The 13,396-nt window shown below is 33.2% G+C and overlaps 4 protein-coding genes across 5 annotated transcripts in view; all 4 read right to left on the bottom strand.

Annotated features, from left to right (window-relative positions):
• On the bottom strand, positions 1,177 to 2,518 carry LOC104703912 (bifunctional dTDP-4-dehydrorhamnose 3,5-epimerase/dTDP-4-dehydrorhamnose reductase). The gene is made up of 2 exons (XM_010420002.2): positions 1,953 to 2,518; positions 1,177 to 1,720 (listed from the first exon to the last, which is right to left on the bottom strand). Exons 1-2 carry the CDS (start codon positions 2,409 to 2,411, stop codon positions 1,265 to 1,267), a joined length of 915 nt encoding a protein of 304 aa, XP_010418304.1. The 5' UTR covers positions 2,412 to 2,518; the 3' UTR covers positions 1,177 to 1,264.
• LOC104703911 (homeobox protein knotted-1-like 7) lies at positions 4,182 to 7,184 on the bottom strand. Its single transcript, XM_010420001.2, has 5 exons — positions 6,755 to 7,184; positions 5,759 to 5,879; positions 5,083 to 5,282; positions 4,828 to 4,959; positions 4,182 to 4,612 (listed from the first exon to the last, which is right to left on the bottom strand). The coding sequence occupies exons 1-5, from the start codon at positions 7,037 to 7,039 to the stop codon at positions 4,472 to 4,474; spliced, it is 879 nt and encodes a 292-aa protein (XP_010418303.1). The 5' UTR covers positions 7,040 to 7,184; the 3' UTR covers positions 4,182 to 4,471.
• LOC104703910 lies at positions 11,457 to 12,782 on the bottom strand. 2 transcript variants are annotated; one of them, XM_019227252.1, is made up of 2 exons: positions 12,521 to 12,782; positions 11,457 to 12,030 (listed from the first exon to the last, which is right to left on the bottom strand). In XM_019227252.1, the coding sequence occupies exons 1-2, from the start codon at positions 12,603 to 12,605 to the stop codon at positions 11,489 to 11,491; spliced, it is 627 nt and encodes a 208-aa protein (XP_019082797.1). In that variant the 5' UTR covers positions 12,606 to 12,782; the 3' UTR covers positions 11,457 to 11,488. The 2 variants fall into 2 exon arrangements, with proteins under 2 accessions (XP_019082797.1, XP_010418302.1); XM_010420000.2 differs by having other exon boundaries at positions 11,457 to 12,776.
• The window catches only part of LOC104705194 (expansin-A18-like), an 8,178-nt gene continuing 7,818 nt past the window's right edge, over positions 13,037 to 13,396 (bottom strand). The window contains exon 4 of the mRNA XM_019227211.1: positions 13,037 to 13,080. Coding sequence (XP_019082756.1) covers positions 13,037 to 13,080 — 44 coding nt within the window. The remainder of the gene's footprint in view (positions 13,081 to 13,396) is intronic.

Genomic DNA, 13,396 nt, shown 5'->3' with positions numbered 1-13,396 from the left:
TTATTATAAAAAAAAAAAAAAAACTCTTATCATAGCAATGCAGAGTGTGTGGTGCTAATGACCTTAATTAGGAATGATAAATTCCAAAAATTTGGTGGATCTCATTAATATAGTAACGGTCTTCAATTTTGAGGGTTTTTACTGGATACGCGATTTACGCCGATGAAACTGAGGTTTGAGGAAGCGACATTCAGGTGGATACCAAAAACGATGAATGTTGCAGCTGATCTTTTAGCCAATGCTGCAATTCCTAGAAATGCATACAAGCTATCTTGTTTCAGCATATGGATATCTCAATGAAAAATATCGCTTTGACTTTGACGTCGTAATTATGGTGATGGTGCAAGAACTAAAAAAAATTGGAGAATGTTATGTGTTGGGACATGTGGGTTTTGCTTTTAGTTCTTTAACTAGTTTGTAGGTTAATAAGTTTTTTGTTTCCTTGTCTTGAAAGGTTATGTGAGATTATCAGTAAGTTATGTTGTAATTGATTGGGTTTGTCATCTGACCATTAACGGCTACGTGAGATAAGGTAGTGCGTAGAGCCGTGGACTTACCCACACAGCTTAATATATATTTATTTACTATAATTAGCAGTGTTCGAAAAAGCATTCTAGGCGTCTGCCTCCGCCCTGTCTAGGCGCTAGGCGCTATAGCACCGCCTAGACAACCGCTTTGACCGCCTAAAATTGTAGTATCATTATTTTAATGTATTTTTAAAATTTTAATTGCACAAATTTAAAATTTATAAGATTTATTTCTATAAACATAATTATAAATGTTTAATATGTTATTTAAAATGAATTGAAATAATGTTTTTATCTATTGTTTTGTTTTTGATTTAATATTTTTATTATTCTTATACATATTTTGTATAATTATGTATATAATATCATATATATATATATATTAGTTTATAATGTAAACGCCTAAAACCGCTTAAATTCCGATTAGGCGTTCTAGGCGTTGGGCGTTGGATCACCGCCTAGTAAACGCGTATCGCTTTCTTGAACATTGATAATTAGTGAATAATCAACAAAGATTAAAAACAGCTGAAATAAATAACGCAAATAGTACATTTTTATTTGTAATCAAAAAGGTTTATTTTTAACAATACAACAACATTGAGAAGAAGAAAACAAAAATAAAAATACAAAAAACACAACAATTTTTTTCAGCCTCTAAATCCAAAAAGGATACTTCTTTTCCTTGTTTAGAACTGTTTACCTTACAAAAACCCATTTTTTTTGTTTTAATAAGCATATCAAGCTTTAACTTCAGTCTTCTTGTTAGGCTCAAACACGAACTTGATCAGAGACTCTTTGATAGACATCAACTCAGGGAACTCAGTCTTCAACTTAGTCGCATCGAGCTCGTTGTTACTCCTTGGAGCCACAATCACTTTAGCTTGTTCCTCCAAAGTGAAGTTCTTCCAGGTAAAACTGGGGTCAATGTAGTCTCTGTACATCTCCAAGATCTCGTTGTGACTCACTACACCCGGGTTAGTGAAGTTGTAGATCCCTGTCAAGTTCCTCTTAGCCATCTCGATCGATATCGGGAGGAGCTCGTCGAGGATTGTCATCGAGTTAGGGATGTCCACAACTTTCTCATACCGAGCAATCTTCGTGATGAAGTTTCTCGGGTTCGTTAGATCCGAAGAGATGGGCATTCGCACTCTTAGCGTACATACGTTCTCATAGTTCTTGAGCAGCTCCTCCACCTATATATATATATATATATATACATTGTTTTACCACCACACCAACACCAACATCAACATCAAAACACGTACTTGATCTGCAACATTCTGAGAGCTAATCTAACATTTCAAAACTCAGCAGCAAATCAGATCTCACAAATCTAATCTAACAAATCTCAGAGTTTGAGATAGAATCGGAAGTAATTAATAAATAAAAGGATTGAAAATGCAAAATAAATAAAGTTTCTCTTACCATAGCTTTGGTTTTAGAGTAGAAAGAGCCGGTGAAGTTGGGAGTATCCTCTTCCTTGAATCCGATACCCGACCCGAGAGTATGACCCGAATCATACTCAAATATACAACCGGTAGCGTAGTTGATAAGAACGAGTCCCTTATCTCTGCAGATATCGGCGAGGGTTAGGGTTCCGGCGACATTCGTACGGATGGTCTCGACTTTGTGAGATTCGCACCAGTCGACATTAGGACGACCGGTGACTCCGGCGGCGTTGAAGACGTGGCTAGGTTTCACCGATTCGATGTCGGCGACGATCGATTGACGATCTTGGAGACGGCCTGAGCCGTAAGTGTATGAGATCCCTTGAGATTCGCAGAGCTTGCCGAGTAAGCCACCGATCCATCCGGTTCGACCGTAGATTAGGAAGTTGAATGAGGAGGTTGTTGATGATGATCCGTTTGCGTCTGCTACAACCATTTTTTTTGGTTTTTGTCGCCGGGACGGGAGATACAAAGAGAGAGATGTGTGTGTGATGGATCTGATCTGAGAAGAGAGAAATAGAGAGAGAGAGAGAGAGAGAGAGAGAGACGTTTATGTTTTGGGTGATGGGTGTTGCTTCGTTTTATCCCAATTTTTCGGGGAGACAATGAACTTTTTAGTTTTTTTTTTTTTGCTTTTAACCACCCCAAGTTTTCTTATTTGATATTTATGACCCATTTGATTTGGGTGATTTAAAAACATTTTAGTGAAATTGTTAATTTTAGATTAATAAGTTACCAAAAATAATTTTTCATTTTTAAAATTTCACTATATTTGGACTTATTTGTTATACCACCTTTTTATAAATATTAGTGCAATACTTTCTTATTAAATAATACCATAGCAAATTAGTCATATACCATCCAAAAATTTCTTTTTGAATAATTTTGAAATAATATCTTAGTTCTAATTTTAAATTTCATTTTATTTGGTCAATTTTTGATATTTATTGTACTACTGCGTATCCCATCCATATATATATTTTTAACATTAATTTTCCTAGTTCTCATAGTCATCATAGATCATATTATTTTTAAAAAAGTTAAAAAAAAAAAACATGAATTTAAATGATTAGTGTGTTATCTCTATTGCCCTTGGAAAATGTGGGGGCGTAGACGTATTTTTTTGAATATTGAGGTAGTCGATTAATATTTACCTTAAATTATTGTTTGTAGTGTCTTGTGTTTTAAAAAAATAGTTAATTGTGTTGTCCGAATTTTAGACAGAGATCTGTGAAGGTGGTGTGGTGGATTGAGAAATTGTTAATTAACACAAATAGATTCGACTACCACTACATTGGAGCCTTGGAGGTGCGCATTTTATTTATTTAATCCATTACAATCTAAACTAAAAAGATTCTAATTTAAATTAAGTTTAATTAAAATTTTAAAATATAGTATGAAAGAACAAATTAAAAGGCCAACTTAGCAATATATATAGAATCGTCAACGAGTTGACAACCTTTGATATATAGCATTATCTAAATAAATTTTGATACATTCCAATTAGAAAAAAATAGTACCAATTAAATATGGTGGTCATGAATATAATTGAGAAGTTTCTATATTATTGTAACTGAATTGACATTCTAATGAGGTTTAAGTGTTTAACCAAAGATCTAAATCTATATATATACAACATTGATATTTCAAACCACATAATAAAACTCTTACAAAACCCGAGTCCTTATATATCAGTACACGTTATTGAAAACATATAACACCTAAATTCATTCGATTAACTAACTAACTAGTCGGTAGAACTTTATTTGTCAACCATTGATTAGTATACTATAATTTTATAGTAAATGACTAATAATGCATTATTTGGGGTTTGCCAGGAAGTTATGTATTACTATATATTATAAACAGGTCAGATCTTCTGTCTGAATCGTAGTGGACAAATGATGGGGGCATGTAGTCCCTTTTCTAAGATCCATTTCTCAATCTCGAGAGTTTTTTTTCTTGTTCACCTGATGCCATTCCTTCCTTAATATACATATCTATTTCTAGATCGGTACAATTATGTTTGTAAAATCATTTGGTTTTGCCGACAAAAAAAAAAAAGCATTTTCGTTTAAAGGGTTTTCATGAAAATATTAAGTCATCATCACACAAATCACATGATGATATCAAATAAAAAGAACTATAAAGTATCCGTTGTTAAGTTTTTGAGACTTTGAATACCAATAATTTAAACTAAAAATCATACACGTAACAATTTTTTATGGACGACTTCGTTCACACACGGGTCCAAAATATATGGATACGACATATATTTGTGATTACAAATTTACAATATAGTAGTACTAATCAATCACTCAAAACACAAATCGTATGGTGGTTGGGGAATTTGATAAAGCTAAAGTAATTACAAGATATTATAATGATCACACCTCGATATTATCATCAGTAACATGAATTACGTATGTACTCATGCATGATTGAGCAATGCAATTAGTATGAAAATGTAGAGGTAATTAGTAAAGATCGAAGAGATTAGTGTTTGCGCTTGGACTTCAAGGAAGTGAGTGAGTGAGAGTTGTTGTGCCAATTCCTCTTGCGTTGGTTAATGAACCAATTGTTGATTTGCTTCAACTGGAGCCCTGTCTCCTCCACCAATTTAGCCTTGTCATCTTCCTGTTCAAAATCACATATTGTTTACATTACAGTTTTGTGGTTGTTCATTACATGATTAATTGCAATTCTCAATCTCGATATACTTTTTTATGATTTGTGTTGAAACATTTAAGCATTTTAAGAAGGAAAACAAAACCAAAAAAAAATTGCATGGATTTGAGTGTAGACCCAAATATGTTTGATGCTTCGTAAAATTATAAAAGGAAGGTACTCACAGTAGGGTAAGGCCACTTGCAATGTTGTTGCCACCAGTTTTTCAAGACAGTGGTTGTGTCTCCTGGCAGTTTCCCAGCCCTTCTTTTCCTCATTATCTCTTCTCTTACATCTTCGATTCTCGATTTGAAACCCTTACCCGAAAAATAAAACAAATGTCATTACAAGAAAATAAATAGTAACATGAACGTTTTTTTTATTAACTCATGTCATTACATTAACCTTTTTTTTATTAACTCATAAACATTTTAGTTTACCTGTTTGAGTTCGAGTTTAAGTTCTTGTCTCACTCTTTCCATAAGAGATCTTTCCGATTCAGTCGGTAGCAACGGACCAAATCCCGTCATATCGTGACCACCGCTAAAATCAACGCCCGAGTTATCCGACGAGAAGTCCATCTGAAGATCGTCCTCGTCCTCTGACATCGTCGCACCAGACCCTTCTCCTAACGTTGCTCCTACGGGAGGGAATAGACAAAGTTTCACATAATGTTGTTACTCCAAAACTACAAGATCTACACGGATCGATCCCAAGCCCAAACGTAGAATAGACCCCGAAAGACCCTTTACATTACAAATCCGCATCAATGTATATTAATCCTACGTTTTACGTGGAGTTCCATATCTTGTTTTTATTTAGTGTAAGAATATAATATATTTTCCATCATCATCTCCCAAGTCCCAACACATTACATTTAATATATTTCCTAGTTGTTCATATCTGGTATGATCAACGAGAATCTTTAGATGCCGACATCTATTTTATTTTAAAAATCTCTTAATTTTAACATATTTTTTTAAAAGAATTATAGTTATATCTTGTAGTACTTTCTAATTCCGAGTAGAGTACATTCTAAATCTATGAGGTGTTTATATTATTATCATGAAGATACGTTTAAAAACAAAACAAAAAAATCAAAAAGCAAGAAAGAACCTGTAAGAGAGTGAAGGTTGTTCTCAATTTCACGGCAAGCCATAACAGCTTCGACGGCATGAACCCTCACGTGCTGTTGCAGCTGTTCTTTGAAGCTACACAACACCATTACATATTGTGCCTGTTTCCAAATTAATTTATTATTATTATTATATTTTATACCCTCACATTTTAAATAATTAATTATTCAAATTCATTTAAAATTTAATTAACATTTCCTCATATGTGTATACACCACATAAATATGTGCTTCTGGTGTGGTGTGTTTTTGAGCGGTTAGTTCGATCATTATATAGTCCTATTTTCTACCTAATTATTTAAATAAATTTAAATGAAGTCGAATCTTTTTAGGGGAAATTCGCAAGCTAATTCCAAAATTATGGTTGCAATGTCAATTCGACTATAATGCAAATTTTAGTTTGGTGCAGTAAGAAATCAATCGCGTCAACCAACATGGTCAACCTAAGTTTAAATATAATTTCAATTTACAAAATGACTTTTAACATTGACTCACTCTATGTGAATTTAGCACCTAACTATATTTACACAAAGATATATTTTATACAAATGTCTATGTGTGTGTTTCCATACATTTCAAAATTGTATGAAAATACATAGATTCCCATGGAAGAAGTTGACCACAATTACTTCTTTACCCGATAAAATTCACACAAGAAAACCACTAAAATAATTGAAGAATAAAAATTACTTAAAATATAATTAATATCATTCATAATTAGTCCACTAAAAAAAATGATAATGTTTTACATCTTTGACGTTTAAACTCACGACGAACTTGTTTTTTTTTTAATCCGAAAAAATCATTGAAAAGTATAATTTGTTTGAAACTTAACAAGATTTTGCAGTGAACATGACTTCATTCATAGTTAGTCCACTAAATATTATTTCAAAAGAAACAAGATATAGTAAATTTAGTTAATCAAACAAGATTAAATTTATTGAATAGAAGTTTAACTATTTTATATTCAAACGTACCAAGAAATTGTCGAGCTCGTGACGATGATGATGTGAGTATCCAACGGCGGTGGAAGCATAAGAACGGAGAGGATGATGAGATTGAGAAAGCTGAGCTTCAATGATCGGAAGCTGATCGATCGGAGTAGCTACTCTGAGACACGCCACGTGTGCGGCTAATAATTGTTCATACATCGGATGTGTAGCTATCTCACCTTTCATCTGTCTATTCTGCTCCGCCATGGCCGCGGCGTCTCCATCTCCGCCTACGGTGGCTCCGATCATACCTAGCGCCGCTTCTTGCATATTCTTGACTCAAGAACAGGGTGAGAGATATGTTTCTTTGTCTGAAAACCCTAATTATCTTGAAGCCGATTTGGTTCCTATGATTAGAGAAATGGAGAGAGAGAGAGAGAGAGAATGATCAGACAAAACCAACGTATATAAACTATAAAGCTGTTTTGATTTCTTTCCCCTTTATCTATTTTGTCACTCCTTTTATTTTCCTTCTAAAAATATATACTTTTTTTTTGTCTTATTTATATATACATAGTACATTTTTTATTAACAAAAAATAGACACCGGACTGGTATTTCAAAAGATTTATAATTTGGTATCATTTTCTAATGTATAGTAAACTTTAAGTGACACTAAAATATTAGTGTCTATAAATTAATAATAAAACTAAATATATATACATATATACATAAAGTTATGACAAACGCTAGTTATCAGAAACATACTTCGATTTACGTTTTTAAATAATTCTGAAATAACACTAACTAATTCTTCTTTCGTAATCTAGAATTATTCTACAGATCAAACTATATACACAGAAAATATAATAACGTAACCAATAATCGTTACATAGTTTTGTCATGTACATGTTAGCGAAAAGACTCAAATTAATCTAAAATAAAACAAACGCACATACGTATGTAGATTGTTCTATATGGAGATTGTTATCTTTATAACTAGTCTTAGTTAATGGATTTAGTTTAAGATAACCAAGTTATCTGAAAACAAATTGCATAACCAAGTTCTCTGAAAAAAATTTTGATAAATCTTTTTCTATATATTAATACTGCGATTGCATTTGCTTAATCCAGAACTAGACTATCTGAGTTTTACTGTTTTAAGGTTATGTGACTAAGAAATGTTGCATCAAAGCTGTATCACATGATTGCTTATTTCATATTTTAAATGAATAGACAATGATATTTGTTATGCTATTAAATAATATTATTAATTAGGTGTTACTATTTGTTAAGTGGGTGTTAGAGGATTAGGTGTGTCTACCGGTCCTGTCGTTAAGGGTGGGAAGATATTTTTTCTTTTCCTCATTCTTCTTCAAAAGTTTCAACTAATTTTTAAGTTCAAGTTGTTGAATCACTTATTAGGTCTTAAATCATTGTCACGGCAAGAAAAAATAAAGTGCTTTTCATTTTACATTTGATATCCATATACATACACAGCTATTTTATGAATTTTTGTAAAGCACGTTATTAACGTGCAATTTTTCATAACTTTACGTCAAGGTATATCAGCATATTGTGGAACCAAAGTACCAAACATAGTAGCAGTTTTTTTTTTCAAATTTCGTTTCTTTTTCTTTGCTTTTTTTGTGTCAAAGTTTTCTAAATATTTCTTCGTTATAATCGAGTGTGATTTGAGATAAAAAAGATACCGAATGGAATAAATAAATTAAAAGTCTTATTTATTTATTTTTTTTGGACGGCAAACGAAACTCAATAACAGTATTCTCCAATAAATCGGAAAACTAAACAAGTGTATATGCGTTTTGCTAAAAATTGGACTATTGCTCACTTTCCATTGTGCAATTGTGTAATTTTGAAATACTACTAGTCTACACTTTTAGATCAAATTGAAATGGCACCTGTTATATATGATGTTGATGAATGATGATGAACGTTCATGTAACTAATTTCAGATTCAGTGGGAAAATATTAAAGGCAGTTTTATCTTTACTTTCGGACCTACCAAAGAAAACGCAATTTTTTTCTTTTGGTCACTTTTGTTTTCATTTCTTTTTGGTCCATCACTCAGTTGGGAAAGTGGAATAAAAAGATTTTGCAGATTCCTATGCAAAAAAAAAAAGAAAAAAAGAGAGAGAAAGTTTAATTTTCCATTTATCTCCTTTGTTGTGTAGTTTGTTTACAAATTCCCTTCTGTTTTACGCAATGAAATCAAAATATTCGCTTGTATAGAAAAATGAAAGAAATAAAATAAAAGAGGGACAGAGACAGAGTTGGTCGAAACAAATAAAAGAGGGACAAAATTGTCGTTCTCTTAGCCTAAGATTTAAGACATCTCACATCTTAAACAGTTTGTGGTCCCTTTTCCTATGAAAACTACTTCTCAGCTTATAATAATGCGACCACTAATCAAAGAAAAAATGAGATAATATTAGTGACACTGATGTCACGATCCCATACTCAGTTGTTTCTTATGAATGGGCCAAATAATGTTTTGTGTTTGGACATATATGAAACAATTCTCATCGGGGTACAGGTCTCACAGCCCAAACACTTGTGCACATGTACGTGTTCGTAATTTTTTTTACGTGTGTAATATTAAGTATTAACGTTTCCAAAGTGACTCTTCAAAACCGGCGGCCGCTATCAAGGATGTATGGCACTCTGGCTAGGCTCAAGATAAAAAGCTCTTGTTCACACAGTTTTAGTAAATTTGTTCACACAGTTTTAGTAAATTTTTGCCTTAGAGCTTAGCAATGTTTAAAACCTCACACGTTAAAACACTAGCTGCATTTTGATGTAAACAAGTTTTTTCGAATAAATTTTACATTTTATTCAAAAAAAAAAAAGTGACTCTTCAAAAAAAAAGAAGAAAAGAAAACGACCATTAGATCAGAGGACATATGTTCATCAAGAATTATAACTCTTTAGGCCTCATTTAACATAGGTATAGGTAATATAATGTTTATCAGTGACTTAGTATCTAATTCATCACCGTATGTGACTTGTCCACAACGCAATATTTATGTGCGTCTCAAAACTCCCAACAACATATATTTAAATAAATTTAAACCTTTTTTTACAAAAGAAAAAAAAAATACGTAAAAAATCCACACAAAAAAAGGAAACAAACGTATACATAATTAATTAATTAGGCACACATTCATGTTCCATGTAACCCGGAGAAGTCCTTGTAGCAGAAGCAANTTCAAATTTCGTTTCTTTTTCTTTGCTTTTTTTGTGTCAAAGTTTTCTAAATATTTCTTCGTTATAATCGAGTGTGATTTGAGATAAAAAAGATACCGAATGGAATAAATAAATTAAAAGTCTTATTTATTTATTTTTTTTGGACGGCAAACGAAACTCAATAACAGTATTCTCCAATAAATCGGAAAACTAAACAAGTGTATATGCGTTTTGCTAAAAATTGGACTATTGCTCACTTTCCATTGTGCAATTGTGTAATTTTGAAATACTACTAGTCTACACTTTTAGATCAAATTGAAATGGCACCTGTTATATATGATGTTGATGAATGATGATGAACGTTCATGTAACTAATTTCAGATTCAGTGGGAAAATATTAAAGGCAGTTTTATCTTTACTTTCGGACCTACCAAAGAAAACGCAATTTTTTTCTTTTGGTCACTTTTGTTTTCATTTCTTTTTGGTCCATCACTCAGTTGGGAAAGTGGAATAAAAAGATTTTGCAGATTCCTATGCAAAAAAAAAAAGAAAAAAAGAGAGAGAAAGTTTAATTTTCCATTTATCTCCTTTGTTGTGTAGTTTGTTTACAAATTCCCTTCTGTTTTACGCAATGAAATCAAAATATTCGCTTGTATAGAAAAATGAAAGAAATAAAATAAAAGAGGGACAGAGACAGAGTTGGTCGAAACAAATAAAAGAGGGACAAAATTGTCGTTCTCTTAGCCTAAGATTTAAGACATCTCACATCTTAAACAGTTTGTGGTCCCTTTTCCTATGAAAACTACTTCTCAGCTTATAATAATGCGACCACTAATCAAAGAAAAAATGAGATAATATTAGTGACACTGATGTCACGATCCCATACTCAGTTGTTTCTTATGAATGGGCCAAATAATGTTTTGTGTTTGGACATATATGAAAAAATTCTCATCGGGGTACAGGTCTCACAGCCCAAACACTTGTGCACATGTACGTGTTCGTAATTTTTTTTACGTGTGTAATATTAAGTATTAACGTTTCCAAAGTGACTCTTCAAAACCGGCGGCCGCTATCAAGGATGTATGGCACTCTGGCTAGGCTCAAGATAAAAAGCTCTTGTTCACACAGTTTTAGTAAATTTGTTCACACAGTTTTAGTAAATTTTTGCCTTAGAGCTTAGCAATGTTTAAAACCTCACACGTTAAAACACTAGCTGCATTTTGATGTAAACAAGTTTTTTCGAATAAATTTTACATTTTATTCAAAAAAAAAAAAGTGACTCTTCAAAAAAAAAGAAGAAAAGAAAACGACCATTAGATCAGAGGACATATGTTCATCAAGAATTATAACTCTTTAGGCCTCATTTAACATAGGTATAGGTAATATAATGTTTATCAGTGACTTAGTATCTAATTCATCACCGTATGTGACTTGTCCACAACGCAATATTTATGTGCGTCTCAAAACTCCCAACAACATATATTTAAATAAATTTAAACCTTTTTTTACAAAAGAAAAAAAAAATACGTAAAAAATCCACACAAAAAAAGGAAACAAACGTATACATAATTAATTAATTAGGCACACATTCATGTTCCATGTAACCCGGAGAAGTCCTTGTAGCAGAAGCAACAAAAGCCCTAGAATGCCCCACCATTGACACTACTCTAAGAGCTTCTTCTTCATAAGCTTTTCTCTCCATTTCTTCCCTTTTTGCGCTTCTCCTCCTCTTCTTCGCCGTCACCACCGCCGCTGCCACCACCATCCCTAAAAGCACCACCCCCACCGTCACAGACCCAACAAGCCCACCAACAACCTTTCTCCACCGTCCAATCTTCTCCTTCTTCATCTCTTTCTCTCCCCCACCGTTCGATTTTGGATCATCTTTCACCACTAAACCAAAATGTCCGTTGGTTTTAATGGCGCACACAAACGGCTTCACTTCTCCGGCAAACGTTACTTTACCGTCGAGCTCGAAAGTAGCGCACATTGGCTTGTCCAAAAACGTTCTCTCTACCGTCGACGGTCCAGATACGTTCCCGAAATCAACCGTGGACGGTTCTTTAGCATCGGCTAGGAGGAGACTTATCTGATACGAGCTGCTCACATTATTCCCTAAAACAACGTCGTTTAAAGCGTTATAAGCTAAGAGCCCTAGAACCGGAGACACGAGTCTATAACCAGAGAGATCATAGTTTTTGTAATATATATCAGACCAGTTTGATCCCAAGCTTTGTCTCACAACCAAAAGACGTTCACCGCACGGCTCAAGAATTGCTCCAACGCCAATATGAAACTCTTCAATTTGAGCTCCGTATCGCCGGAGACTCCCACATCGGAACCTAACTGCGTCAAGTTTTATGTCGGAGTAGTTAGATGGGAGATGAACACGTTGGTTAACGCCGGTCTTGATCGAGTAATGTTGGTTCTTGAAGAAGTTGAGAGTGTAGTCTCTTAGGATGAGATCGAGAAGCCTTGAGGATTCGTTGAGAGCTTCTTGAATAGTAGTAGTAGTAGAAGTCGAACACTCGAGATGAGAGGGAAGGAATAGGAATAATACGATTATTATTAGTTGAAGAAAGGGAAAATAGAGTGTTCTTGTTGCCATTTTCGATATTGGTGGAGTTATTCACGTTTGAGTGTTGTGGTGAGAAGATGAGAAGAAGAAGTGTAGAGGAAGAGTCGATCATGAGAAATGAGTTTCTTTTTTTGAGAGCTTGGTGAAGGCTTTGGATTGAAGGGACAGGTTTGCTTTTGTTTGATTAATATCTTTAAGTATACATATATATATTTCATCTTCAACAACGAAAAGTACTATATCTGCATATTTTTATGCTATATAAATGTCTTTGGGGTATGAAACTAAAGGCGGCGTGATATTGTTTTGAGTAAAGTGTACGTCTATATATAAACATTGGTGAAAAAATCATTAGGGTGCGATAGAGAGTATTTCATTGTTTATATTAGAGGAAATGCACAATAAAAGTAATACATCATCTATACAATAAAGTTTTAGCAATATTTTTCTACTTAAAAAATGGTGACGTTTTAATGTTTTGTGTAACTCCTGAACTTGAATTAGCAAAGTCATTTTCTTATCAGAAGAAAAAAAAATAAAAAATTACAAATGATCCCATGGTGGGATTCCCATCAATAATTTTGATGCTAAAATAAAAATGAAGAACACAAGCAAAATTATACACACACAAAAATCAACAATTATTCCTCAACCAAATATGAATATACAAGAATTAACGACTATCATATAATCAAAGGGAGTTATTAATTATGAAATTATCAATCTCTCGATTGATCTGCCTCAAGAACAAGTAGCAAAACCGTTAATTAATTCAAATAACCCGTTTTTCGGTATTGAATATGACCTAAATCAGTAGAAATTAGCCTTGCTCTGGTAGGTCTTACCGGCACTCCAGCTAGCCGGAGCAGCATTCCAAGCGTAAATGGTCTGACGAGTGGTGTA

This window comes from Camelina sativa, chromosome 7 (assembly GCF_000633955.1).
Source record: "Camelina sativa cultivar DH55 chromosome 7, Cs, whole genome shotgun sequence".
In the NCBI taxonomy this organism is placed as follows: Eukaryota; Viridiplantae; Streptophyta; class Magnoliopsida; order Brassicales; family Brassicaceae; genus Camelina; species Camelina sativa.
Note: the sequence above shows the minus strand (reverse complement) of the source record. Positions and strands in the feature narration are given on the sequence as shown.